At 37.7% G+C, this 26,240-nt stretch overlaps 1 protein-coding gene across 3 annotated transcripts; it reads left to right on the top strand.

Moving 5' to 3' along the window:
* Positions 1-960: 960 nt before the first annotated feature.
* On the top strand, positions 961-24,360 carry scml2 (Scm polycomb group protein like 2). 3 transcript variants are annotated; one of them, XM_044102170.1, is made up of 14 exons: positions 961-1,403; positions 5,216-5,267; positions 5,460-5,528; positions 5,882-5,952; positions 7,693-7,927; positions 8,368-8,456; positions 9,715-9,958; positions 18,022-18,341; positions 18,578-18,704; positions 19,928-20,134; positions 20,636-20,809; positions 21,132-21,347; positions 21,529-21,683; positions 22,535-24,360. In XM_044102170.1, the coding sequence occupies exons 2-14, from the start codon at positions 5,246-5,248 to the stop codon at positions 22,658-22,660; spliced, it is 2,055 nt and encodes a 684-aa protein (XP_043958105.1). In that variant the 5' UTR covers positions 961-1,403; positions 5,216-5,245; the 3' UTR covers positions 22,661-24,360. The 3 variants fall into 3 exon arrangements, with proteins under 3 accessions (XP_043958105.1, XP_043958098.1, XP_043958113.1); XM_044102163.1 differs by having other exon boundaries at positions 18,575-18,704; XM_044102178.1 differs by lacking the exons at positions 961-1,403; positions 5,216-5,267; positions 5,460-5,528 and having other exon boundaries at positions 5,882-5,968; positions 18,575-18,704.
* The last annotated feature ends 1,880 nt before the right edge of the window (positions 24,361-26,240 follow it).

The raw sequence follows: 26,240 nt of genomic DNA, 5'->3' as shown, positions 1-26,240 counted from the left end.
TTTCATAACCAGGAGACGTATTTTTAATCTGCACCTTCATGTCAGATGGGTGGCAGTGCAAACAACAACAACAAACAAACAAAAAAAAAACCCCAACAACAAAACAAACAAAAAATAACTTAATCTGAATGCTATGCAGTTTGACCTCTGCAAAAAGTTTAGCTAAAATTGAAGGTGAAAACGGTCCTTCTTACTTACAATTACATTATCACATTAAAATGCAAAGATTTTTGATAAAGTATAATAAAAGATGTTAAAAATTTTAACTGAAGCAAAAAAACACATATGGGCTTTTTGCTACATTTACTTTTGCAATTTTGAAAGTTTGAAACAAAACAGGAATTAATATTTTCTCTCTTCATAATTTCATTTGCAGGGAGAGAAATAAACAGAAACATTGATATAAGAGTTCAACTTTGTAAATACAAGACATTTTTAAAATATGACTGACACTTCTTATCAGAAAAAAAGATAACCAAAATACGTATGCATTATTATTAGTTTCAACATTCATAATGACACCTTGCCTTTGGCTCCCTTCTGTCGAGAAGTCACAAGAGCAGATCCACAAGCAAACTTTCTCACTAACATTTAAAGCCACACATAAATTTGAATGTGTTGAAACTAAGGAAAATGTATTTTAATATGAATAAAAGAACAATACATTCAGAATGCACTTTTATTGAACTTCAAATGATGACAGGGACAACAACATAGATATAGAACATATATGAAAAACTGAGTAGACCTAAATTGTTATGTAAATTGTTTACAAAAGGTAACTAATAACACCATGACTAATTGTAGGTAAAGATTACCTACTTAAATGCACATTAACAGTTTAAATAATAACTTGAATACAGAATCAGAATTCCTTTTATTGACCTTGTGCACAAAAGAAAACACAGCCAAATAATAAAAGAAATATAATTACGTATTTCATATAATCAGAAATTGTTTATTTTGGAGCAAGTTTTTTTTATTTTTCTATTTTTTTAGATCATACAATAATTTAGCTGAAAAAGTTGGGTTCTCTACTGTCTTGTAAATTGGTCATTCATCTCCAAGCTGCTATTTATTACCATCAGGATTTACGCTTTAACTTTCTCTGCATATAAATCAGAGAGCGATTAAAAAACATGAATGACATTCGTTTGTACGTGACCCCCACCGTCTGTTATGAAACGGAAACATGAGGACATTTCTGTCCAACTAGAGCGACTAATTATTAATTCCCCCCCTGTGACCGCTGTTTTGTTTTTTTGTTTTTTTTCTCCCGGAGCTCCGGTGGAAAAGATGAATTACAGCACTGCGTTGTGGACATGCGCGGAGCTGCAGCGAATATGGCGGCTTGCATTTGATGGAAAGTGAGGAGTCTCTCATCAAAACAGCCCGCTCTCACGGTTTGTATCGCTGCTATCTCATAAATAGTCTCATGGGCCGCAGGTGACACGTCTCTGCCCGGGTTCTTTTTCGAGGCTGCTCGCCTTACCTTGCTCCTTATCTCCGCGCACTGATAGATTGTTTATACTGTAGCTATTCTGTGCAGACGGACGGACGGAGAGAGAGAGAGAGGGAGAGAAATAGAGAGCGAGAGAAAAAAGGGGGGCTTGGCGCTTACTGTAGCTACTCTGAACTCTGCAGATATCCCTTCGCTTTTTGATTGTTTGCTTCCTGCAGAGGCTGGCACTGAAACTAAGGGCGAAAAAATAACAATCACCCGCAGCACCAAGAACCACGCTGTAGCTGAAATGTAACGTTAGCAGTGTGTAGCCCGTGCAATGAGCGCCGTCCCGCCCACAAAATGTGCCCGTAAACCAAATGAAAATGCGTCACAGACTTTTCTTCACCTTTATTTTGAGCCACGCTTTCTTCAGCTTTTTGCCATTCCCAGGTAGTTAGAAATGAATTAGACGTTTACTCTGATCAATAACACAGGGCGTGCAATCACAATTTATGGTATGATTCACGACGAAATAGGCGTCTAAGTAGTCCAAATGTGAACTAGTGTGGCTTCATAAGTTGTTTAATGTGATGTGATGCAGCGGCTCACACCCATCTCCAGGATCTGAGCAGCAGTAATATGAGCCTTCAGGCTCTCTGCCAGTCAGAGTCAACACCAACAGGGTCCAACAACGGGGTTCTTTCAGAGGATTTCACATCCAGGTTTTACTTTTTCTTTTTGTGTCGTTTAAGAAATAAAAGACATTCGGAAAAACAATTAGGCAAAACAGAATCTAACAATTTTCTAAAAAAGTCTTCAGTCATAAAATTGTGCCAGCAAAAAATCGTTTTTTCAAGTCAGTCTATCTAAATTATTGACTGATCTGAAGTATTTGCTTCAATAGTTGTTACCATTTTTTCTTGCTAAGTAAAGATGTGGAAAGGTGGCAACATTCTCTTTATTAGCTTAGCTATTCTTTTTATTAGCTTATTAAATTATGAATATTATTTTCTTTATTGTTACGAGGAACTCAGAAAGTGCTGCATCTCTGTAATGCTGGTGAAATATTCTAAAAGGTTTTGACATTGTTAAAAACTTGCAGAATGATTTCCGTCCTTGATTTGTGCCAATTTTTTCAAATTAATTGACTAACTAATTTGTTTGTTTATGACAAAAACTTACTGTGTGATGGTGTCGGTTTTAGGTGGAAAAACACATTAAAGTAATTTTTGACATTCTTGTTGCATAGTCAAACCCCCTAATTGAATATATAAATATATTGTTGTACTAAAAGACTATAATTTTTCTTACATGATCTGATAAGTCAAAGAAATTTCACTATTGCATCTTTTCAGAGATTTTAGTCGTTTCCCTGTTGATCATTTCCAAAATAATTGAGGCAAAGAAAGTAGAGCCCTTAGTGCTGGTTTTTATTCAAAATAATATACTCTTTCTGCAAACATATTTTTGTGATCACATAAAGTTCAAGATGTCTTTTTGATCTTTATTTTTTCAACACTAGATGTAGTAGTAGTTATTGGGTGAAAGCTAATCACAGTGAAAACAGTTTCACAATACAAAGTTTGCTCTCTAGTGTAATCTTTTTATGAATATGTTAAGCATCTTCCTTTAAAAGTTTTGTTTCTTCCAACATTAATAAATGACTTATTGAAATTACATTATTCATTCATGTTATGACTAAAGTAGACACTTTAATGCTATTAATTAGCAACACTTAGAGTGTGTCTCTGCATTAAATGTTTCTGATTTTTTCCAATACTTGATAAAACGAGATGAAATAATAGCTGCCTCACATTTCTGAAGTAAATTTCTGGGCCACGTTTTGAGCCTTACCAGAGTTTAGATTTGGTTAAACTTTACCCAAATCCCAGATCAATGTTAGAGCCAGTGGAAATGGGGGCAGTAAAAATTAAGTGCTTCCTGGTCTGCAGGGCAATTCAGTTTGACCCTCCTGAGTGAAGCACACAGACCAGAGCAAACACACACCGGGCTTTTTTTTTTTTCCCCCGGAGAATAGGAATCCTTTTCAAGTCCTCACATCCACACATCTTAATGGCTTTTTATGGCAGCTTGAGCTGCTTTATGATTCCTCCAGACTAAATGGGATTCACTCTTCAGGAGGAAGGAAAGCTGTGCTGCAGTTTGTAAGTCACACGAGTGAAGGCTCTTGCAGAGATTTTAACCTTCAAACTGATGGATCCGGTTCGTAGCGCATAGCTATTTTTCTGCTATGGATTACATTTGTTGGGAATCTTGAGTTGTTTATGGACTTTCCAGCGCACGTAGTTTTCATAAGTCTAATTTTGAATTTTGTGACAACATTTCAGTTTAAACATTGCAGAAATGCTTCATTTAATCGGCTTCACTTCACTGCGGTAGGATGCAAATATTAGCGTTGCGGCAAAGCTATTCGGGATGGAAGAATGTCGCGAAACCTGAATGGTGAGAACTTGCAACATATATCCTAACCGAGTACGCTTTTAACTCTGATTTTCTTTTGGCAAATTTTAGATGGAAGCTAGTGAATAACAAATTTGAAAATTAGATAAAAAAAAATGCTAGCTACTAATTCAGAGTTACAAGTTAAGTAGAGAAAAAAAAAATAAAAATCTACACAAATATAAACACTTTTTGCTTTAGTTCACAAATGTTCCTTTATCCCGCTGTGAACAAACTCAATGAAGACCCAAATGTAGCAAAACACAAGGGCTGCAAATGGATAAACAAAAACAGAATAAAAAAAGGTTTTATTCTGTTGATCAACAGATGGATCAGCAGAATCCAACTAAAATAACCACAGAAGTTAACCGTAGGGTGGAGTTATAGCTTTGAATAAATGTGCAACTTAATAAAATCAGACGTTTCTCCCAGATGTGACGTATGTAGAAAAACTTTTTTTACGTGCAATACATGATGCTCCCCACAGTTATTGGCACAGATAGTTTACATCTGCAAAAAGCGTTGAAATACGTGGATCTTTTGTAGCAGTAGCTGTGTTTAGTATAGAAAAAAAATCATGAACATATAGTTTGTGTGAATGTTTTATCTCTCTCTCCATTTTTCTCACTGTGGTTAGTGGAAAAACTAAGTTTGTCCCTGTTCCTCTTGATTTTAGTTTTTGCTCTGACTGATGGAGAGCAGATTTAGGTTATTTAGATTCATACCACTTTGCTTGAATGGCACGTTGTCTCGCCTTTTCTATTTTGAAGAGTAAACCAATGGGCCATGCTAAAAAGGAACAAAATGCTTTTTGTTTTCTGTTTTATTTTTTTACATTAAAGCTTTAGGAATTGCTTGGGTTGAAACTAATTGTAATGCTGGTGACTTAAAATGAAAATTCTTGACATTTTTTTCTGTACTTAATCTCAAATCGTAAAAAGAAGTCAAAATCATAATAAATCCTAAATATTTTTACGAGGCAGGTCACTGTCATGTCAGTGTAATAATATCACTAGCGTTACATTAAAAACCTATTTTTCTCAACACTAGTTATGCTGAATGCAAAAAATGAAGTAATGCAGCTGATGATAAGTGCTGTGATTTATTTAAAAATAGAAAAATTGCCATTCACTTACTGAACTTCCAACACTTTGATTTCTCTTCTAATATTTACATGAAATCAGATCAAAAGTTTCAGATGTAATCAAAACCAGAACTTGTTTAAACTCATGACTTATTCTGAAATATTTTTAAATTCAAGTTTAGCGTTTTGATATCAATGACAGGCTGTTTTTTCCTGTTTCTTGTTAGGTTTCTGTTTAGCCCTCTTGTCTGGTCATCATGGGACGGACACCACAAAGAGGTACGAGTACGTTGTTCTCGGGTTCTCCGGTCTGAGATCTTTCAGGATTTTACCCCAATCCGAATCTTAGACGCATCTCAGAGAGGGCCTCCCGTTTCAATAATGTCGTTGGTGTTTAATGTTTACGTCGCCGTCAAAATGTTGCCGCTCCGTCGTCTTGTTCTCATCGTTGGATTATTGTTTTGATTTCAGATCCAAAAGAGGAGAAGAAGGAGAGGCGGAGCAGCATCACAGCAGGCTCTGCCCTCGACAAATCAAACGGTCAGATATTCTGCTTTTCATTGTTGAACTTTTCAGTAGCACTTAAGTGTTAATACCTTATTTAATGGTTTTCTTAAATTACTTTTTGGAAAACTGAAAAATAAGCTAACGCAACACTGCTTAGAATTAGCTGCTGTGGATTCATTTAGATCTTAAGCTGCTATTTATTGTGACTTTGAGCAATTCAATTACATATTTTGTAAAGTTTTTTTATTAGCTGTGCATCCACTGATAGTGTTTTATTTAACATCAGTTCTTTATTATTTTTCTTGTGTTTATCTCTTTAGCTATTCATAGTATATTTCCAAGTAAGAAGCTAATAATCAGTTTGCTGCTCTTCTCTTTGTTAACAGAACCATTTAGCTGGGAAGGCTATCTGAGAGAAACCTCATCTGTTGCAGCATCACCTTCTTGCTTCAAACAGGTAGCTGATCTTCACAGTAAGATGCATTTTTGCTCTGTTATTCCATCAATCCCCAAAATCTGTCTCTTTATTTTACTACATTATTCCCTTCATGTTTGTAGCTGTTCTGTTTTCTAACCCAGTGTTGCGTCGATGCAGCTGCTGCTTAACGAACACTTTGAATGTCTTGTAGTCAGTTTTCTAAGCAAAGGTTAAAAACTATAACAGCTACTTATTGTCAGGCAGTTCTTGTCTCAAAATGATCACATTAGCAAGGACAACTTCTTGAAATCAACTGTGTTATTAAATGACCTCACAAAATACTACAGAAAGTATACAAGAGTGACATGTTAGCATACGATTTAGAAACAAGTAATGACTGAATATTATTCCAGTGGAGATGCATTAACACTGGCACAAAGTGTAAAAGAAAAAAATGTTTTGCTTTTTACTGGTAGAGAAAATCAACCTCTTGTGCTGTCAAGCTTGACAATAATATATATTGCGTCTCTATGGAGATGCATTAATTGGCAAAAATCTTTTTTTGCCTTATTCTGCCTTGACTGGTCATTGGATGGTTAATTAGTAGAAGGTTTGACTTTTTTCTTGTTTGTTGATTTATTTGGTCCTTTAGCAAATTAAAGATCAACGGACTCTTTGATGCATTCAATAAAGGTCAGGGACATGTGATGTTGTTCTTCTCTTGATAGTGTTTGCTTTTGATGGAGGAATCAACATGAAGGGCTGATTAACCAATCAGAATTGGACTTGTGGCGAAGAGATATGCCAATTTAAACAGTTATTAAAAAAAATGGTTGATATTATTTTCCTTTAACAGCTTAAGAAAAACCAAAACATCAGTCTTTTATTGCAGCCAGAATATTTTCTCATCTCTGAGGTTTCTTTCATGTTCAGAGTTTTTAAGATATTATTACTTTACTTAATAAAATAATTGGTTCACTTTTAAGGTTTAACACCTTATTCCACATTTAGGGTAGAATTAATCAGACACATCAAGAGTGTTTTAAAGATTTTAGATTTTTTTCATTAGTAAAATAAAGTCAGTCACATAAGAGGAATTCAACAGGGATGTCACCTGCCTTAAAGACATCCTTGACTTGCATTTTCAGGTTCACATAAAAGTTTTGAATTTATATAAAAATCATATGTTACTTCTATTCCACCTAATATATAAATCAATTTTCTTGTGGGCTAAAAATCTACCACGAACATTTTGAAGTGACCTGGAGAAAACTATTACAATGGGAGAATAGTTAAAGTGTAATCCTTTTCTTTTCTGTTGGATTCAAAGCCACAACCTGTTTTATGTAACCTGCTGCACAGCTTTTTTTTCCTTTATAGCCAATCTTTGATACATTTATTTTCAGAAATAAAATAAATTTTTTTTAGAAAGGAACGTAAAGGGGGTGTGCTGTGGTGGCACAGGGGTTAAGCACAACCCACATAAGGAGGCCCTAGTCCTCGACTCGGCCGTCGCAGGTTCGATTCCCGGCCTGGTGACCTTTGCCGTATGTCCTCCCCCTTCTCTCATTACCCACTTTCCTGTCAATTAACTATCAAATAAAGGCCACTAGAGCCAATAAAACCTTAAAAAAAAAAAAAAGGAACATAAAAAATATTGGACAAAATCCAAATCAGCAAGTCAGACCAGTTCTGTTCAGTAGAAATCTGTTTTATATGGCAGCCGTATGAACAGAGACCAATTAAAATGACTGACAGTGTCTTCTTGTCTCTCTGCAGTCTAGAATCCCCCCTTCCAATGATTTCAAAGCAGGTATGAAGCTTGAGGCTCGAGACCCTCGCAACTCTAACTCGGTGTGCATCGCCACGGTGATGGGCATGATGGGGACTCGCCTGCGACTGCGGCTGGATGGCAGTGACAACACTAATGACTTCTGGCGGCTTGTGGACTCTTCGGACATCCAGCCAATAGGAACTTGTGAAAGGACTGGAGACATGCTGCAGCCGCCCCTGGGTGAGCGTCTTTGACCACGAGGGCTCCCAGCTGGATTTCTAACCAGTAGAAATTGTGTAAAATCATAACAATAGTTTAGCTTTGGTTTGAGCTGCAAAACATGAGATGTACATTAGAGAGACTTGGAAGGAAAATTGGACTTTTTTTCACTTTCTTTTCTTTAGTTTTAAGTTAATGTTTATTTTGAAAAACATATGTGTTGGGTTGAGTAATTGCAGAATTCAACTTAACTGAGCATCTAAAAGATAAAACAGAATCACAGCAGGGATTCTGTTGGCCATCCTGCATAGTTTGCTTTGCCAGTTTTGCCTTTTACACGTGATTTTACTCCCTCCCTGGTTTCTCCATTAGAAAGGCACATAAACAGGCCCAACATACACTTGAAAATTTCCCAACAGGATTCAGGAGTGGTGACTGTTTTGTATCTACTTCATATTCAGGTTTCAGGATGAATGCATCCTCATGGCCCATGTTTCTCCTGCGGACGCTAAGCGGTGCAGAGATAGCCCCCGCCTCTGCTTTTAAGAAGGTAAGAAGGCAACCTAAAAAAACATTTAACTTGTAGAATGGCCTGATCCATGTGTCACATTGGATGATTCAATCTCGGATTCAGTCAGTGATCTGATCTGAAGTTAGGAGATTCACAAAGATTTCTGTAAAATATATTTGAACAAGGTACTTATCATTTTATAGAGATTGATTTTCAAATGAAGCCTCCGTTAGACAAAGACTTGTTTTTCTTTGTATCCAAACTACAGGGAGATATTTATCAATCAAAAACTGTAAAATTATATCACTGTTTCACATTTTGTTATGTTACTACCTCAAACCTCAATGTACTTTGTTGTGGTTTTAGAGGTAGACCAACACAAATTAGTGGGTAATTTGGATGTTATGAGAATAAAATTCTGAAAAGCATGGCGTGCTTTTGCCTTCAGCCCCCTTCGTGTTAATAACACCCTTAAAACAAAACCCAGTTAGGTTACAAAACAATACCAGTCCACAAAGCACTGCTCAATCCACTATCTGAAAATGGAAAGAGTATGACACAACTGTCAACCTGCCAAGACAAAACTGTCCACCTAAACTCACTGGCTGGACAAGGAGAGCAGAGAAGCAGCCAAGAGGAACGGCAGAGATCTAAACCTTAAGTTGGAGAATCTGTTGACCGGATAGATATCGGTTATGAACACTCTACAAATCCGTCCGTTGTGGAAGAGGAGCAGAAATGGTTTCTTTTTTTCTTTCTTTCTTTCTTTCTTTCCTCCCTCCCTTCCTTCCTTCCTTTCTCCCTCCCTCCCTCCCTCCCTCCCTCCCTCCCTCCCTCGCTCGAAACCCATAACAAAACCTGTGTGCGGTTTGTTGCAAACCATGACTTGAGATTACTCTCAGAGCAATCTGATTGGGCTTGAGATATTGCCCTTCATTTGCAGCTGAACATATTCAATTAGAAGTGTGGGATATACGTGGAGTTCACACTTAAAAACATCTTAGAATAATACACCAATTTTTCCACTTCGCAGTTATGCACTACATTGTGTCATCATGACATAAAATGTTCAACAACAAACTGACATTTGTAGCTCTAGCATGACAAAACTCCTAGAGGTAAGTTTAAAAGATGCCACAAAGGCGGGTCTAGACTGAAACCAACGCAGTGGCATACGCTCTAACTTTAGACCTGAACATGAACAAAGAATGCTTAGATATTTGTTACCAAGTCAAAGTGGACTTTTAGTTTGTTCCTATTTTGATTGCTCCCATGTTTTCATATTTTGTTGTGTTAGGAGCCGGCCAGTCCAGATAAAAACTACTTCCAGCCCGGCATGAAGCTGGAGGCTGTGGACAGGAAAAACCCCTACCTGATCTGTCCCGCCACGGTGGGAGAGGTCCGAGGCCTGGAGATTTTTGTAATGTTTGACGGCTGGAGAGGTGCCTTCGACTACTGGTGCCCCTTCGACTCCAGAGACATCTTCCCCGTTGGTTGGTGTACCCTGACGAAGCACAGCTTACAGCCACCAGGAAACTTCTGTAAGTACTGCTTTTCACTGTTTTCTTAATCAAGCTTTTGAATAGACTTCCCAGGAGTTAGCTAAATCTTTCATCTGTTCATAGAACATTTTACTTGAATAAGGGATGCTTCATTTTTCAGCTATAGATTTTCACTTTCAATTCAGCTGTACTTACCTCACAGCAGGTGTAGAGAGAAGGACAAATACTTAATTCCTGTTTATCTTGTCTGATATGAAAGTTCATTCTTAATTATTCAAGATTTTAATTCAGATTTTACACATACTATCCTAAGAGAAGACATGATGGCTTTCTGTCTTTATTTGGTCTTTTGATTCTCGGTTGTGAACAGGCAGGGTTTTTCTGTTAATTCGCCACTAGAGGGCATCATATGTTTAATTCTTGTATTTGAAAGTTGTCTGTAGTGGATTTATTTAGTGAATTAGCAAGAAGGAGATTAAATCCACACTGAGTTGCTTAAAGAATAAAGTCTTATGTTACAGATTATAGTTTCTTTTTATTATGTATTTCTGAACTTGCTAGCTGGTTGCTTATCATTTCTTGACATCATTATGGATTCAACAAAGCTTGTGCCAGTCCTTCAGTGTGTGAATTAAGTCATGAACACAGTAAAAAACAAAATGTTCTCTTTTTTATCTTTTTGTTTAGCACTCAAATGACATAAAATGTGAAACATATGATGATAAAATGTTAAAATACAAGGTATATTTAAAGAAATTGAACACGTTGTATTAATTATATTCGTTGTATTTATAAACAGAATTTGTGTAAAAAGTCATTTCAACCTTAGCTTAGTTTCTAGTAAGACAGATTTCCTCTTAATCCAGGGACAACAGATGAAAAGTAAATAATTCTGGTGCATTTAGAGTAATGTTAATTAATGTGCATTGTCCCTGCCATTTAATATAATTAATTTCACACAACACATTATACCCTTTTAAAAGTACAAAAATGAATCACCAACAACATAATCAAATTGTGGCTTAAATTTTTCCTACTAAAAACCTGAATAATGTGAGATGAATAATGGATCCTTCATTAACTATCCAAAAACACAGAGAATATTTCAAATGCACATTTTGATCACTCAAACTGGAGACTATAAAAATATTGAATCTATGTACTTCTGAACCATTTGACATTAAACAAGCGTATTGTCTTCGGTACGGGTCAAAACGTAAAAGCTTTGTGGAAAAGATTACAACTACAACAAAGAATAATGATGTTCGGAAGAACACTAAAGATTTTTTTTACAAGCAGGTGAAAAAGTGAGGGCTTTGTGGCGGTGTTAATGGGCTGATAATTAACTTTGCATACGAGAGAAGAAGTGAGAGACAATGTAATTACTCCTTATTTATCTGGCTTTCATTTAGTTCATCCTCTTGACCTCGATACTTGTTTTTTCCCTCACAAAACCAAAACATGCGAACACCAAGAGATATGAGTTTTTCGAACAATACCTGGCTCTAGTCATGCAGTTTTTTGGTAATGCATAAAAAAAACGCATAATAGTGATTTGTGAATAATGTATGAATGCATGTCTAGGTGTAACACAAAGGCTCCACTCCTCTTTGTTTATAATAGAAATCAATGTGAATGTCACTTTTTGGCTCCAAATGCTTGGAAAATATTTTCTTTTCAAACTTTCAATTTGGACAGCATATAAATACTCGATTTTCAACTAGTGAGAATGGATAGAAAAACAAAGGGGTGGCTGACATGTCTTAAGATTCAAACCCAAAGAATAAACATGGGTATATTTTTTTATACATGCACATAACATAATAGGATTTTGCTCCTGCTTATGAATTCATGTTTAAATACTAGAGGGCTCAATATTTGTTTGAAGATTCTGGCGAACGAATTTTAAAAATCTGACACTTCCTTTTTATGCCATTTAAAACGCAGATTAAGATGTCATTCAAGGGTCTTTCCCGCATTGTCCCAGAGTCTGGGTGATATCCGACTTGGTCAGCTCCCAAAGGAGGACCCAGCCATCTTTCATCAGAAACCGCCTGAATAGTCTAGGGTTACACTGAGATGGACTCCTCCTGGGTCTTTGCCGTGTGTGTGCGTTTGTGTGTCTCTTTTCCTGAGGAGAATCCTTCTTATGTGTGCATAACTCCAGGAGTTTTCATTCATTTCAATCACGACCCTCCTGATCCATTTTAACCTTTTACTCACCCCTCCTCCCCCGGCCCCTCTCCAAAAGCTTAAACCATCCCCCACCCTGTCTTGGAGTCCCGCCGGTAACCTCTCCCCACCCTCACAAACACACACATGTTCTCCCCCTCCCCCAGAGGATTACTTAGAAGCAGGTGACTGATGCAGACTGTCGATATGGCAAACAGATAACGTTAATAAATGGCTCAACTTCCCCCTTCCTCACCCAGTTTTCCTTTCCTTTACTCGCTCAACCCTTCCCCTACCCCTATGCAAATTCACCAGCACCCCTACCCCGGCTCACCCTCCTTCTGCTCATTCATTGGTGAGGGAAGCTTTGCAGCCCCGTCAGCCAGCAGCCCGAGGAGCAGCGTGGGCTTTGTTGTGGGTTTTCTGCCGGGAGAAGAGAGACGGGGAGAGAAGCAGCTAATAAAGACACCGAAAGTAGACAATGAAGTGCAGATGAAGCGGCCGCTGGAGAAATAGAAGCAGAGCGGTGACTAAGACAAACCAGGAAGCAGAGACTTTTATTGCCAAAGACATTACTAACCAGTACTCCCTGCACTGAAGTTCTGCTTTTTTTCTTTCTTTTTTTTGTTTTGTGGTGAGTGATGTCAGTTTGTCCTATTGCCTAATTGTAGCAAAAACTTTTTATCTGGCTTTATGTTTTACTTTTTTTAAATAATTGTTTAATATTTTGTCAACTCACATAATTGCACAATTGTCATTAGTAGCTGTTTTATTGCAGTTTACCATTGTCGATTTGATGAGATTGGAGGGGTGTAGTGATTTTTTTTGGACTAATACTGCAACTTTATTTTAGAGGGGGAAAGTCTCCGAAGAGACAAATTAGTGATCAAAACTAATACATGTTTGGTTACTGTTGTGAAGAAAAACAAGAAATGGAGATAGGTTAATCTGTTGTTCAGGTAAAGACAATAATCTTCCTTGCTGAATTTATCAATCATTGTTGATTCTTCAAATTATTAGCAGGAAACTTGTATGACAGAGGGAACCAGGGTGAGAAGGTTTCCCAGCAATGGTGGCTCTATTTAAGTTTGGGGCTTCATGTGTTTCTAATCATGTCTCTGCTTGTGTGCAGCTGGCTTAGGAAACAATTAAGGACTATTGGGATTTGTCTTTATGTTATTATGAAGAGTTAACTATTTCATTAAGAGTGGTTGTGTTCAGGTGAAGAGTTAAACAAGCAATTCATTCTGTGTTTCAGTGTTCGATGAAGCTGGACGATGTGTGTGCATGACCAGAGTTTGCTGTTCATGCTTTGCAGCTTGAAGCCATTTGTGTAACTTCCCTTCTCTGCTTTTTTTTACATGCAGTTACAAATCTGAAGTCTCAGAGTGGTGTGAATCCGTCAAAAGAGCAGCCTGTATATTTATATTTGACGTGCGTGTGCGTGTGTGCGTGCCGGCGTGCGTGTTTGCGTGGGTGTGTGTGTGTGGTTTGTAAGCTTAATTAGATGAGAAAGAACTCTGTGAAGCCCCTCCCCAGGACTCCAGACTGCAGACACACTTCTTTAGCGGCGCCACTTGTACACACTCTTACACACACGCAAACATGAACTTGTGTACACAACCATATTTCCTCAGGCTAGGGTTTTACACAGGTCATCGGGTCGAGTTCGAATTATATACTCACGATCAGTACCATATGTCCCTGCTTCATTATATTCATGTCCCTGCAGACATGCCATTCATGATTTGCTCAGATTTCTTTCTGTTTTTTTTTTTATTGCGTTCTCTGATGACTATTTATTATTTTGTGGGGTTCCAGTTTGTTAGATGATGCAAGAGATTAACATCTAAGTATAATATATGCAGCCACGTGAAAAAAGTCCTTCAAATGAATTGTTCTTTTATGTTTCTGATCTTGTGTCAGTAATATCTCAGTAAAATAAAGTGATTTGATTGCACTAATCAGCAACAAATTAATCATGTTTCAGTCATTAAGCATTATTATTAGAACTGACGTAGTTGTTTGTTTGGTGTCAGCTTGGTATGGGAACCTCACAGCTAAAGTTAAACTGGCTCGTTTGTTGCATGCGGGCTTGAAAGTGAAAGGATGAACTCCCACCAGACGATTTCTGAGCAGTCTGTCCTTAGGCAGGAACTGAAGACAAATTATTCTTTGTGCAGAATATAACCTCTCGTGATCTGTTACACAACATCAAGTTCTGCAAATGTGACCAGTTTGAAGACTTGTGGAAAACTTTGCTGTAGGCAAGCATTATTGCTGTTGTTTGTCTTGTATCTTTGCTGGCAATAAATTCTCTTCAATTCTACAAAAAAGTTGGGATTTTGGCTAAAGTAACTTCAGTGAGAAGCTTCTTATGGCCATCTATTAGTCTTTGACTTGAGATCTGAGGAAGGTTTTCCTCACTCCTCATTTTCAGCTGTGAGGCATTTGAGGGTTTTCCTTCATCTAAATTTTCCTACAATGCTTTCTAGTTTCACCTTTTCTCTTCTTAACACAATTACTTGGTGGCCAGTTCTGCTTCAGCTTTATGTTTTACAGATGGTCTCTGGTATTATTCGTGCAGTTTTGGATTCTTTGATATCGAGCTGGTCAGGTTCTGCTGGAGCAAAATATTCTCAAACTTCCACCTTCATGCGTCACATTTGGAATGAGGTGTCCTGCTTGCAAGCCCTCGATGAAAGTTAAACTTGTGCAGTCTGTGATTGTACAGCTATGCACTGGGACATAGACAGTCACCAGAGACTTTGATAGGTCCTGGCATGACAATTACGGGATTTTGGAAATTTCTTTTAGGATCTTGTGGTCTGTTCTTTGAACGTGCTTGGAAGACAAGAGCTGGGCATGTGGTAGTTTTCTTGAATGTTCTCTGCCGTTTTCTGTACTCTGAGAAGCTTTAATTTAATCGCCTTTAAAGGAGGGTTGTAATATGACAAAAATTATTTTTTATTGTCAAATCAAAATCACAGTTTTATTTCAATGTGCCTATAAGAAATCATAACTTCTAAAAAAGATTTTCTAAACATATCCTAATGAGTTTTCAAAACCTTAGATGTCAAAACACTATTGACATTTATTAAGTTTGTTGTCAAGAGCTGAAGTGCGTGTTTTTTTTTTTTACTTTCAAAACTAAACAGCAACAATCGTGTAAATTCTTCATTACCACCTTGAAACTGTATTGTTCAAAAACCATCATATTTATAACTTAGTATTGATAGCAGTGGTAATCATAATATTTTAAATAATTATATCACACTCTCACCAACACATTCAGGTTGTCTGCTTGATTAAATAATATCTATCAGTGATAAATTACAGCCTGCAGCCTCAACACATAATCCACACAGCATTCAGATTGTTTGGCTTTGATGAGAGAGAGGACACTGTGGGAGGTTTTAATTAGCTTTATGATATTTAGAGTTCAGGACGCTTCATTCCTGGTAAGATTTGCCGTGTTGATGCTAGATGGAGACCTGAAGCTACGTTTTATTGTTTTAAATACAATGCTATCAGTCCAATAAATCTGACAACATGGAAACCATTTAGATAGGCAAATTAAAACATTGTGAAGATAGCAAACATCCAGGCAACTGTTTACTTACTCATTATTGGCTACATGGCTGCTACTAGCAGCTGGAGAATAGCATTGATCCTGTAGTTTCCCTCTATATATAGTGAGGACAAAACAGCTTCAAAAAACAGGGAAATATGAAAAATATGGCCTTTAATGAAACAACATATAGAAAAGCATTTAAGCCAAGGGAAATTTTTGAACAGATTTTCATTTGTAACACTTTTAATTTCACCAGCATGCATTGTAGAAAACTAGAGTTTTCTAAATCTCAGGCTGATTGGCCAAACTTAAAATCGGTCCTTGAATTCATTCATAGGGAAAACAGCATCAACGTTCAGGTCAGATGTATTCTTAGGAAATATAATGCATGTTGAGAACATTTTTTGTGATTGAAAAAGGAATCAATCACAACAAGAGAGAAGTTGCAACTTTGAGGTGATATCACAATTTATCCATTGTGGCAGTTTTGTCAACAAGTTTTAATCCTTCATGATTTTCTATCAGCTTATCGCCCTCTACTTGTTTGAATGTTTCAGGTTATTCAGATTATTGAGCTACCAGAAAATAATAGATGTGAAATTCTTTGTGGAAATCTTGGAAACATTATACAGTTGTTTTATTTTATTTGGAGCTTCATTCAGTTTTTACTAATCCTTTCTGCCATTTTGTTTTGAGCAGTGGAATATTTTCTGGTAATGTAATTTTTCCGTTTTATTTTCTGGTCAAATTGTAAATGATATTTCTTCCTAAAAGTTTGACGATTTGCTTAGTGAAAGCCCCACAGCAGTACAGTAGAGCTGGAGCCAGATGATGAATTAGATCTGATAATGTCAGTGTTTGATGAAAGTCATATTTTAGCAGATTTCCTTTGAAAGGTGTTGTCATAGGGAAGCGCTCAATCTGTTTTGCATAAATGTGATTATAAACTAATATATGAAGGAATAAGACATTAATCACAGCTATGGAAATGGTATGATGGGCTGTCACTTTAGGTGAATATATTACAGGGGAAGATCAGAGAAGGCATTCCAACCCAGATTTATTTGCTGAATTAAAACCCACTGTCTGTCACTCTTCAAACATTTTAATGCGCTTTGGGAGAGTTTTGCAGCTTCTAGTTTGATGTGTGTAAATAAGGCGGCTAGCTCTCTGCGTTCGGGGTGTATCACTGTGCTGCTCTGAACATGTTGTCTGTGACCCGTCCATTACAAGCGAGTGAGCGTTTGCTCCTTAAAACAAGACACTGTTGTATTGTGTGCCCACTCCCACTCATTTTCCAATTAAGCAGCTTTCACTGCTCCCATCCCGGCCCCTCTGAGAGAACTGTAAAGCCTCCATAGTTACTCTATATTGCTTCAGTCAAGGAGGCTCTGATGAAAGCTTTGCCCCCTTGAGAGAGTCAGTGTGCGCTTTCAGACCCCCATTCTCACCAAGCACCACATTGTTATTGAAATTTGAGATGGTTATCTTTCTATTTTCCACTCTCATTTTGCTCTGTCTTGGACACATTCACTACGATGATTATGTGATTGTATCACAGTGTCAGGCTGAAGCTAATGATGTCAAAAAGGGGCGGCGTCTCTGTTTTCTTTTTTCTAACACCCCCTTTGTCCTTTCATGCAATTTTGATGTGAATATATCATATCCACCAAATAGGATATGCTACATTATTGTTTGAGTGCAGATGTTAAAGTGTATACATGCCTCCAAAAAAAAAACGTGTATAATTTTTTTTTAAACATGAAATAGGAAACATTTAATCTTAGTGTAACTTTAGAAATTAGAAATGATGCAGTATTTAGTATTGCAAACCTTTTATATTATAGAATATAAGTCAGTTTCAGTGAAACTGGAAGCAGTACTGAACGGTCGTTATCTTTCCCCTCTGAAGATCACATACAAAAGCTGAATTAATTCACCTTTATTCAATTTGTAATCCTAAACACTAAAGGCAGATTGAAATATTGCTAATATAGATAGTTTGAATTTGATATTTACATTTGAGTACTACAATTTTTGTTTTTATTTTCTGGTAAGCTATAGAGTCACATAGTTGGTTTACAGTTCTCCATACAGACAATCCAGCAGTGAAATGATTAAGAATGATTTATTAGGTTCTCACATCATGTTGATTTTATGTTTTCATTTGTGATGCAAAACACCCGATTGACAGACAATCTGCAAAGAAATCAGAAAACAAATCTTTTGACTATCAGTCCACACACACTACTTGATATTGTGATGAGAACACTGTTGATTAATTTTAGTGTTGTGTCTGGGTGAAAATCTTACTTTATTCCATCTCTGTCCCACTGGATCCCTGTTTCTTTTTCAGTTACTCTTCCTGGTGCACTTCTCGCTCCGGTTTCTTCCACATCTGCAACACGTCGCTCCTCTTTCAACTCCTCCTCATCCTCGACCTCCATGCAGACCTCATACCGACTGCCAAATCCCCTGCCACCCCTCCCCGTCCGAAAGGGTGTCCGAGGTCGCCGTCCAAAATCCCAGACCATTGCTTTGCTGAAAGCAGCGGCTGAAGCTGCGGCGGCAGCAGCAGCGGCGGCGGCCGTGAATGGAGCACCGCAGAGCCCAGTGACTGAGACGTCACTGGCCCCCAGACCACACAAGAAGAGAGGGCCGAAGCCTAAAGGCAAGGTGAGATGTCACAAGATACTTAATCTCTCCTGCATTGAGCAAACAACCCCGTCATGTTTTTTTTTATGCAGTCTTGGAGAGATAAACAGCACAACATTTTACTATATAAGTGTCTGTATTATCTGCAGTGCCATACATGTGTAGAAGAGATTCAACATGCCAATAATCACCTACATGGAGCCAATTGAAGCTCAGAAATTTAATCAAAATTGCTTGTTTGCTTTTTGCTCCAGAAGAAACCTCTGATGGGGCAATCCCCAGGCTCATCTCCAGTTACTACCCCGCCTCCAGAGATCAAACTGAACCCCAGCCACGTCTCTGTGGACAGCAGCCTCAGCAATGGCTCAAATGTAATTTGCACAGGTGAATAACGAATTAAGCTGATTCCAGTGAACAATTTGTGGTTACAGATTTACTTATTAGGAGTTACACTTGTGGTTGTTATCAAAAGTCACTAACCATAAAAAAAAAAGTGATACAATTTATTTAAAATAAATAATAATTGGTGTGTCGTGTATTCAAATAAAGGCAAGTCTAAATCAAAAACAGATTTTCTTTAAAAAACAAATAATCAGTTTACGCTGAAACAGCCAATCAATGTGTTTACAAAACAAGTTTGTAGTGTAGCTAACTCCAGATGGAGACCCTCAGTGAGTAAATAATCTGACAGTCCTCAACTCGCTGCCAACTCTGAAACCTCAGAGCAAAATTCTGAGGCCTGGTGGCATCTCAAGCAAGCAGCTGCCACCTTGCTTTCATTCCTTTACACTCTGATGGATTTAAAACATAATTGTAACCTATGCATAGCTAATGAGTTCATCGACTATTTTATGTTTAATAAAAGAAAATGTAACTAATTCAACTCTTCATTTGGACTAACCAGAAACTTGAAAGTCTAAAGACCTACTTTTTGTTTTCCATAAAGTAAAATTATGGCGTAATATCAACCAAAACAAAAGGCAGTCTGTGTTTTGCACCGGCTTGGCTTATTTTTAACCACTTGTGTCGTGGTTAAAAATAAGCCAACAACAAAAAAATCAATGTAGGTCGGGACAAGATGTGGTGAGCGGCAAGTTGGGTTGCAAAGGTACAAAACCACAGGAAACAATTGTGTGTATTTAGCAAATAAATGCATCTTCCTACTTTGACAATGTCGTTAATTGGACAGTTTAATTTTTATGACTTGACTATAAAATAATACACACACTAGAATAACACTAGCAAAAAAGAATTGGTATTTTCTTTTGATTTAACAAATCAACCATGCTTGTCCAACATGAAGCCTTATGGCTAATATTATATTATCCTCTTAGTTAAGCATGGCAGTGGCAGCATCATACTGGGCGACATCTGCAGTGGGGCAACAACTATTTAAATTAGGACAAAATGAATGAAGCTAAATGGCACAAAAATAAATAAATAAACACTCCCTCTTAATATAGTGGATAAAATGTCAACTCACTTAAAAATATCAACATTAACCCAAAGCATTTATAATTCTGCCAGAAATCCTTCACTTTTCCCTGTGAACCCTGAACCCTGTTAACCCTGTTTTCTAATGTTTCTCTTGGTTTGTGTCGCTGCAGTGTGTGTCTATGTCAACAAGCATGGCAACTATGGCCCACATCTAGATCGAAAACTGGTCCAGCAGCTGCCGGACCACTTTGGTCCAGCTCCGGTCAACGCAGTCCTTCAGCAGGCTGTTCAGGCCTGTGTGGACTGTACGTATCAGCCCTCGGTGCTGTTGTCCTTTCTACAGAGCCAGTCCCACTCGGGAGGAGAGGTCATTAGAGGTAAATGCAGGGAAAAGGCACAAATTTATGTAAAGCTACACAACTTCTACCTGTAGTTTCATAGTTTTCTAAACTTTTTCTTAGCCAAAAAGCACCTAATTAATATCACAATAAAGCAGTTCTGTCAGTTTTTACGTACATGTGCAGATTGGTCAGAAAGGCAAAATAGGACTAACAAAACATTGTATCTGTAGCAGGAGCTCATGTCAGAACCGTTTCTGTAATCTGAACTGACGTGCGTCTAACCTGGTTTGGGATCCAGGGATTCAGTCTTCCTCCAGGGAAAGCTGTGGACGGCATTAGGAGGGGGTGGGCTTTAATTTCTGCTGGCTTGGCTTGGGTGGGAGGGCGTCATGCCGTGTGGAACGGGTGAAAACTATAAAGGGAGGGTGCTAACCCTGAGCCATCTGCTGTTTTGTTTAGCGGTGAATGCATATTATGCATGTGCGTGGGTGAATTCAGTATGTACACCCAGTGATAGGTGCTCTGCTCTGCCCTCAGTTTGCTCAGAGCATGGCATTCGCTATGTGAAGTTGCCCTCGGCCTCCAGTGCGTCGTCTGTGTTGCGGTTCTTGGAAAACATGTGCCAACACCTGGAGAGTGACAGTCTTTTCAGCTCGCAGCCCTTTAACCCCTACAGCAACAACACACGCTTCTACAACAGAACCAAGTCAGGTGGGGGGATTTCCTTCAGTCTCTGAAAGTAAATAGTAATTTGAGTGATAAGCTGTTTGTCTGGAATACATTTTCAATTGTTGTCGTTCTTAAAACTTTCAAAACTTGGTGTTCCGCTTTCATAAAATCATACATGTCATGAAATCATTACTCACATAAATTTAAAACAAGATCTCACCAACAAGAATTGTGTTGTCTACATAAATACTAGAATCACACAGTGAATTTAACATCTTTAATTCACTTTTAATCATACTGCCATTTCATGAGTCCAGTATGAGCTGCTCTTACCAAGTATGTACCTTGTCTTGTCTTGAAACAGAACCACTGTCCATCACTGAGAATGGCGTTTCCAATGACAATCCGACAAAGGACCCCGTACCTTCCCCTCGGCCCCTTCACAACACACTGGACTACAGAGCAGCTAAGAGGGAGCGGCCATGTTATCCTGGACACACACAAACACCACCGCCCCTTCGGCGAGTCAGCTCCAACCCCTCCGAGCTTGGTCCTGTAAATACACACAGACGAGTGGAAGGTAGTTTTTAAAAAGCACAAAACCAAACACTGTTTTGAACTGCTTTTTTATGTGAAGCTTTAATTCTCCGTAAATGTGCAAGATCTTCATGTAGATTTTGAAACGCCAGTCTACCAGAGCACCTATCCATTTGTAAAAGGGCTTTACTTTGACTAGGCTGTCTTCCTCTCACATTCTACAGCAGCTAGCTCAACAACAGGTCCAGACCACATGAAACAGGACAGAGAGACTTCAGGGAACAACGCTTCCTCCTGGTCAGTTGATGAGGTCATAAGATTTGTCCAAGAGGCGGATCCACAAACTCTTGGTCCGCATGTCGACCTGTTCAGGAAACATGTGAGTATTTCTGTCAAATTAACAGACGTCTTGATGCATGCTTTAGACTGCAACAGGTGTGGTGCCAGCCACATGGAAGAGATCTGATTTTGTTTCTGGTGAACCACTTCTGTGTTGATTTGACCATATATTTCCGATCACTATCCTCCAGAGGATAGTGATCCGATAATGTGATCTAATAATGAAAACTTTTAGGTTTACTGGTGGAGTCCACCATTAAGTTGCCTGGCATTTCTAAATCTCATCAAGTCAAATATTCTAGCAACAGTTCTGGGGCCTTTGGAAGAGAAAAAGGCTCAAAGAAGATAGTAAAGTCCACTTGTGTTTTCAGTACATTTGTTAAATTAAAACTCAATCTTGGTCACATTAGACCAAAACCATGTGGCTCCGGTTATAGACGCAGTAGAGTTTAGATAACTTTACAATTAAGTGCTTCAGTAACGTATGATTTGAAGTGAACACCTTTGTCAAATCATACAAAATAGGTTGAAGCACCTTTATTAAGAACAATAATTTTTTAACATATATAGTGTTTTCCTCCACTAAACTTCAGTGTCCTTCTGCAATGAAAGAGTCAGTCTCTCAAGGCTTATTTAACTGCTGTGCATAATTTTTGTTCCCGAGGAACACTGCTTGTGCAAATGATCGCCCCAATTTTCTTGTAGCATTTGCAATGCTGCCCTCCTACATTGTTGTCATCTCAATTGTCTGCAATACAACAAATCAGATATTTGTGTGTGTTTGAGTGTCCAAAAACATTAACATTTTGGCTATGAAGTTTAGAAGTATATTTCTGTCATGAGAACCTTTGTAATCCTGAGTCTGCTGACAAAACGCCATCCTCTCTGCAGGAGATCGACGGCAAGGCTCTGATGCTGCTCCGCAGTGATGTCATTATGAAGTACATGGGACTGAAGCTGGGTCCGGCTCTGAAACTGTGTCATCACATTGAGAAGCTGAGACAGATCAAACATTGAATGATGATGCTGATGATGAAGATGAGACTGTTTTGTCAATGGTACCCAAACCTTCCTGTCTATTTGCAGGAATGTTTTGCGGTATAAATCCGATAAGGACACCGAGGTCATGTTCTGGTACTTTTTGGGAAGACTGTGTTTTAGTAACAGGACGTAGTTTCTGCATAAATGGTGTGAATCATATCAACTGAGGCTGAAAGAAACACAATTCCTCCTACTTTTATTAATTATCTATAATGAAATTATTTAGTATATTTTCAAGCAAAATTTTATCTTTCGGTGTAGGAAAACGCATAGAAGGCACAATTATAGAAAAGTAACTACCAGTTTGAAAACTTTTATTTCCATTTTAAGCTGATAATTTCTAAACTATTATCACCTGTCAGGAAGCAAAGCTTGTGTAGGAAGTTGAACCTATGCTCTGCAGCAGTTCCTATCTGACACCATAGCATAGACATCGGTTTTGTTTTATGTATTTTTTGCCTTATTATGAGTAAATGAAGGCCATTTTTCTGAATCCCAATAAGTCTAACTGTACATTTCCACTTTTGGCTGGTAAAACCCGGCACACAGATCTGAATTTAAAACTAGAGATAACGCACAAACAACTGGAAACATTAGTCTAAGTGCTGACAGTAAATATTTTCTTTTGCTTCAGGCAATGAGGTTTCTGAAGGCCTGTTTTAAAACGGATAGCTCAACGTTGTTTAGGCATGCTGCAGGATGTATGAGCACGGAGGCTCTAACAGGGACTGAACAACGAGGGCAGTTATGGGAATTGAAAGGGTTTAATCCGGAAAAAAATGTTGTTTGCTGAAGTCAATCGTTGAGGTATAGTTTTATTGACAAAGATTATGTATTAAGATTAGTAGAGTGGAGACTGATTTGATTCAGAATGTGGCAGCCTTGTACAAAATGCCTTCCTGAGTTATAGAACTGCAATGGTCTGCATGCTGGATGACATTTGTGCTGGTCAGCCTCATCTTGACTCCTTACAGTCAAACACAAACACTCAAAACCAAGACTTTAAATGACTGGAATACTCCTTAAGTGTTTTGATATTAACATAAAAAGTGCATCATTTATAGTAGAGTCTGATTTCCGTGCAGGATGTACAGCAACCAGACTTGCTCTGCCTGAACATAATGGAGAAATAGTTTTGTACAAAAGTTAAATTAACAAGTAGGTTGTTATTTTGTATCATTTTGTACGGTAACAAAGTGTATCCACCTGTATCAAGTGTAACCATTTTTTTTTTATTTTTTTTAGCCTGAATAGTGTTTATTGTGTGACCATCAAATATCTACCTGCAGAGTAATGAGGTGTTTGAGTAAATATTCTCTTGTTTCAAAGTGTTGATCTGTTTTTGAAGGCAGAAATACTTATTTTCTGAACATTTCAGAATCATTTGCTAACCAAACCGTGTCTGCATTTTCACATTGTCAGTCTCCTGTAGTGGCAACAAGTTGACACTTGAGGCCGTGTTGCTTTAATGTGAAACTCAGGTTTTAGTGAGGGTTTTCTCTTAGAAGATGTTTTACATGATAACATTTGCAGCATAATATTCATTATGTTTATTTGTATTGCCTATGTATTGCTCTGTAGCATTTCTTCTGTACCAACACAATTTTTCTACTGTATCACAAGTGTGTTTAATATGTCTACTATGCATTCACACAATTAAACATTTGTTTATATTACCATTTTGTGGAAGGCCAGGGTGTTAGCTGTTAGCAGTGTGTTTCTAGCTTAGTGTTTTCCATTGTCAGTTCTCAGTTCTTCCTCATGAATTTTCTGAGCTGCGTTAAACAGCATTGCCTTGCAAAAGTAGATTTCCCCTCTTGGCATTTTTTTTTTTTATTGTTTGTTGCATTACAACTTGTAGTTAAATAAAAAGAAAATCTAAATTGCATATAAAGCACAAAATATTCTAAGTTGGTAAAGTAAAATAAAAAAACAGACTTATATATATATATATAAAAGAAAGAAAATTTGCACATGCATATAATAATAATAGATAGTAAACATAATGCTCTTTCTATCACTATATCTCACTACTTTTGCAATGAAGCTTAATAGCACTAGAGCAGCTAATTACCTTCAGAAGTCACATACTTGGTGACATCAAGTCCACCTGTGAGCAAGCCAAGTGTCAACCTGATCTGACTGGTGCATACACATCTTTTCAGAAAGGCCTCCGTGGCTGCAACACCAACACTGACCAAGCAACATCATGACTTCTGCATGCAAAAGATGGCTCTACAAAGTTCTAAATTTAGGGGGATGAATCGTTATGCAATCCACATTGAAGTTTTCTGTCATTTGTCCTATTTGTAGTTTGCTGCACAACATAAAGAAAAGGAAATGTTCAAGGAGAGACAAAAAAAAATCCAAAGGGACTGGATACTTCTGCAAGGGACTAACAGGAACTTTCATCATGGTGGGAAGATCTGCTGGCCAGAACTGTTATCCGTGACACTTTTTGACACATACTCATTCTGCAGAATGTAGCACAGGCTTAGATTACAGTGTTTAATCAGACTGATTCCTATTTAAAATTAACCATTTATGGTTTATTTAAAATGTTTTTCTTTTTATATATGTATCACCAACTTGGGATAATTCATTCAAGAGATTTGCTGAAATGTTTTTACAAGTATTAGACATATATTGAGCATAAGACTTCAAGACCTTAAAAACAGTGATGCATTTGAATATTCAGCGACACTCAGAGGGTGGTGCAAGAGATTACCTGGTCCAACATACTGTAGATATTTTCAAAATACCTGTGAAAAGTCTGATTTTGACGCGTTCAGTTCTGAAACTTTTAATGTGGCACCAATCGAGATATATTTTGTTTTGCTTTTAGAAGCTTGTTTTGAAAAATCCACTAATTCAAGAAACCGTTTTGATTTTTTTACATAGTTTTGTGTGGCCTTTCATGTTGTAAAAGTTTGAAGTGTCCAGATTATAAACTTATTTGTTGAATTTCACCCACACAAGATATAATTTAGGGGACACTGAGTAAAACATGATGGAACACAAAGGAACATGCTGGATGATACTCATAAGTTGACAAAATGATGCCAGAAAATAGCTGTTCACTTAAGTTTGCACAAAAATACAGTCAAATTCATAAATAAATGTTTTAAAGACTTGAAACAATGCTGGATGAGAATGGATGTCCTGAACTAACCTAACCCTGAAACACATCCAAGTCACTTGCAGCAACTACAATGCCAATCACAAACTACATTCATATTTTTTCGTCTCATACTGATCTTCATTGTTTTTGGAACCATTTTGGATTTTGGCAGTCACAATATAGCATGTAAACCATAGGTGTCAAACTCTGGCCCGCGGGCCAAATTTGGCCCGCAGTGTAATTATATTTGGCCCTCGGGGCAATTTAAAATTAATATTAGAGCCGGCCCGCCGGTATTATACGGTGGCAATGCTGTGACGCCGCATTCACCGCTTAGACTACAAATCCCATAATGCTCTGCTGTTTTTTGGCGTGCCAATCAGGACAGAGGCAGACACTCCTCCTCTGTGCCACTAGCATTTATGGTAACGGACA

The sequence above is a fragment of the Gambusia affinis genome, linkage group LG02, assembly GCF_019740435.1.
Source record: "Gambusia affinis linkage group LG02, SWU_Gaff_1.0, whole genome shotgun sequence".
NCBI classification, from domain to species: Eukaryota; Metazoa; Chordata; class Actinopteri; order Cyprinodontiformes; family Poeciliidae; genus Gambusia; species Gambusia affinis.
Note: the sequence above shows the minus strand (reverse complement) of the source record. Positions and strands in the feature narration are given on the sequence as shown.

What these genes read in the sequence shown, in the direction of transcription:
- scml2 (XM_044102163.1), top strand. Translation starts at nt 5,246, where the DNA reads ATGGGACGGACACCACAAAGAG. An exon ending in CATGCTGCAGCCGCCCCTGG is followed by an intron (nt 7,928 to 8,367) that starts GTGAGCGTCTTT and finishes CTTCATATTCAG; the next exon opens with GTTTCAGGATGAATGCATCC. An exon ending in CTCAAATGTAATTTGCACAG is followed by an intron (nt 18,705 to 19,927) that starts GTGAATAACGAA and finishes GTGTCGCTGCAG; the next exon opens with TGTGTGTCTATGTCAACAAG.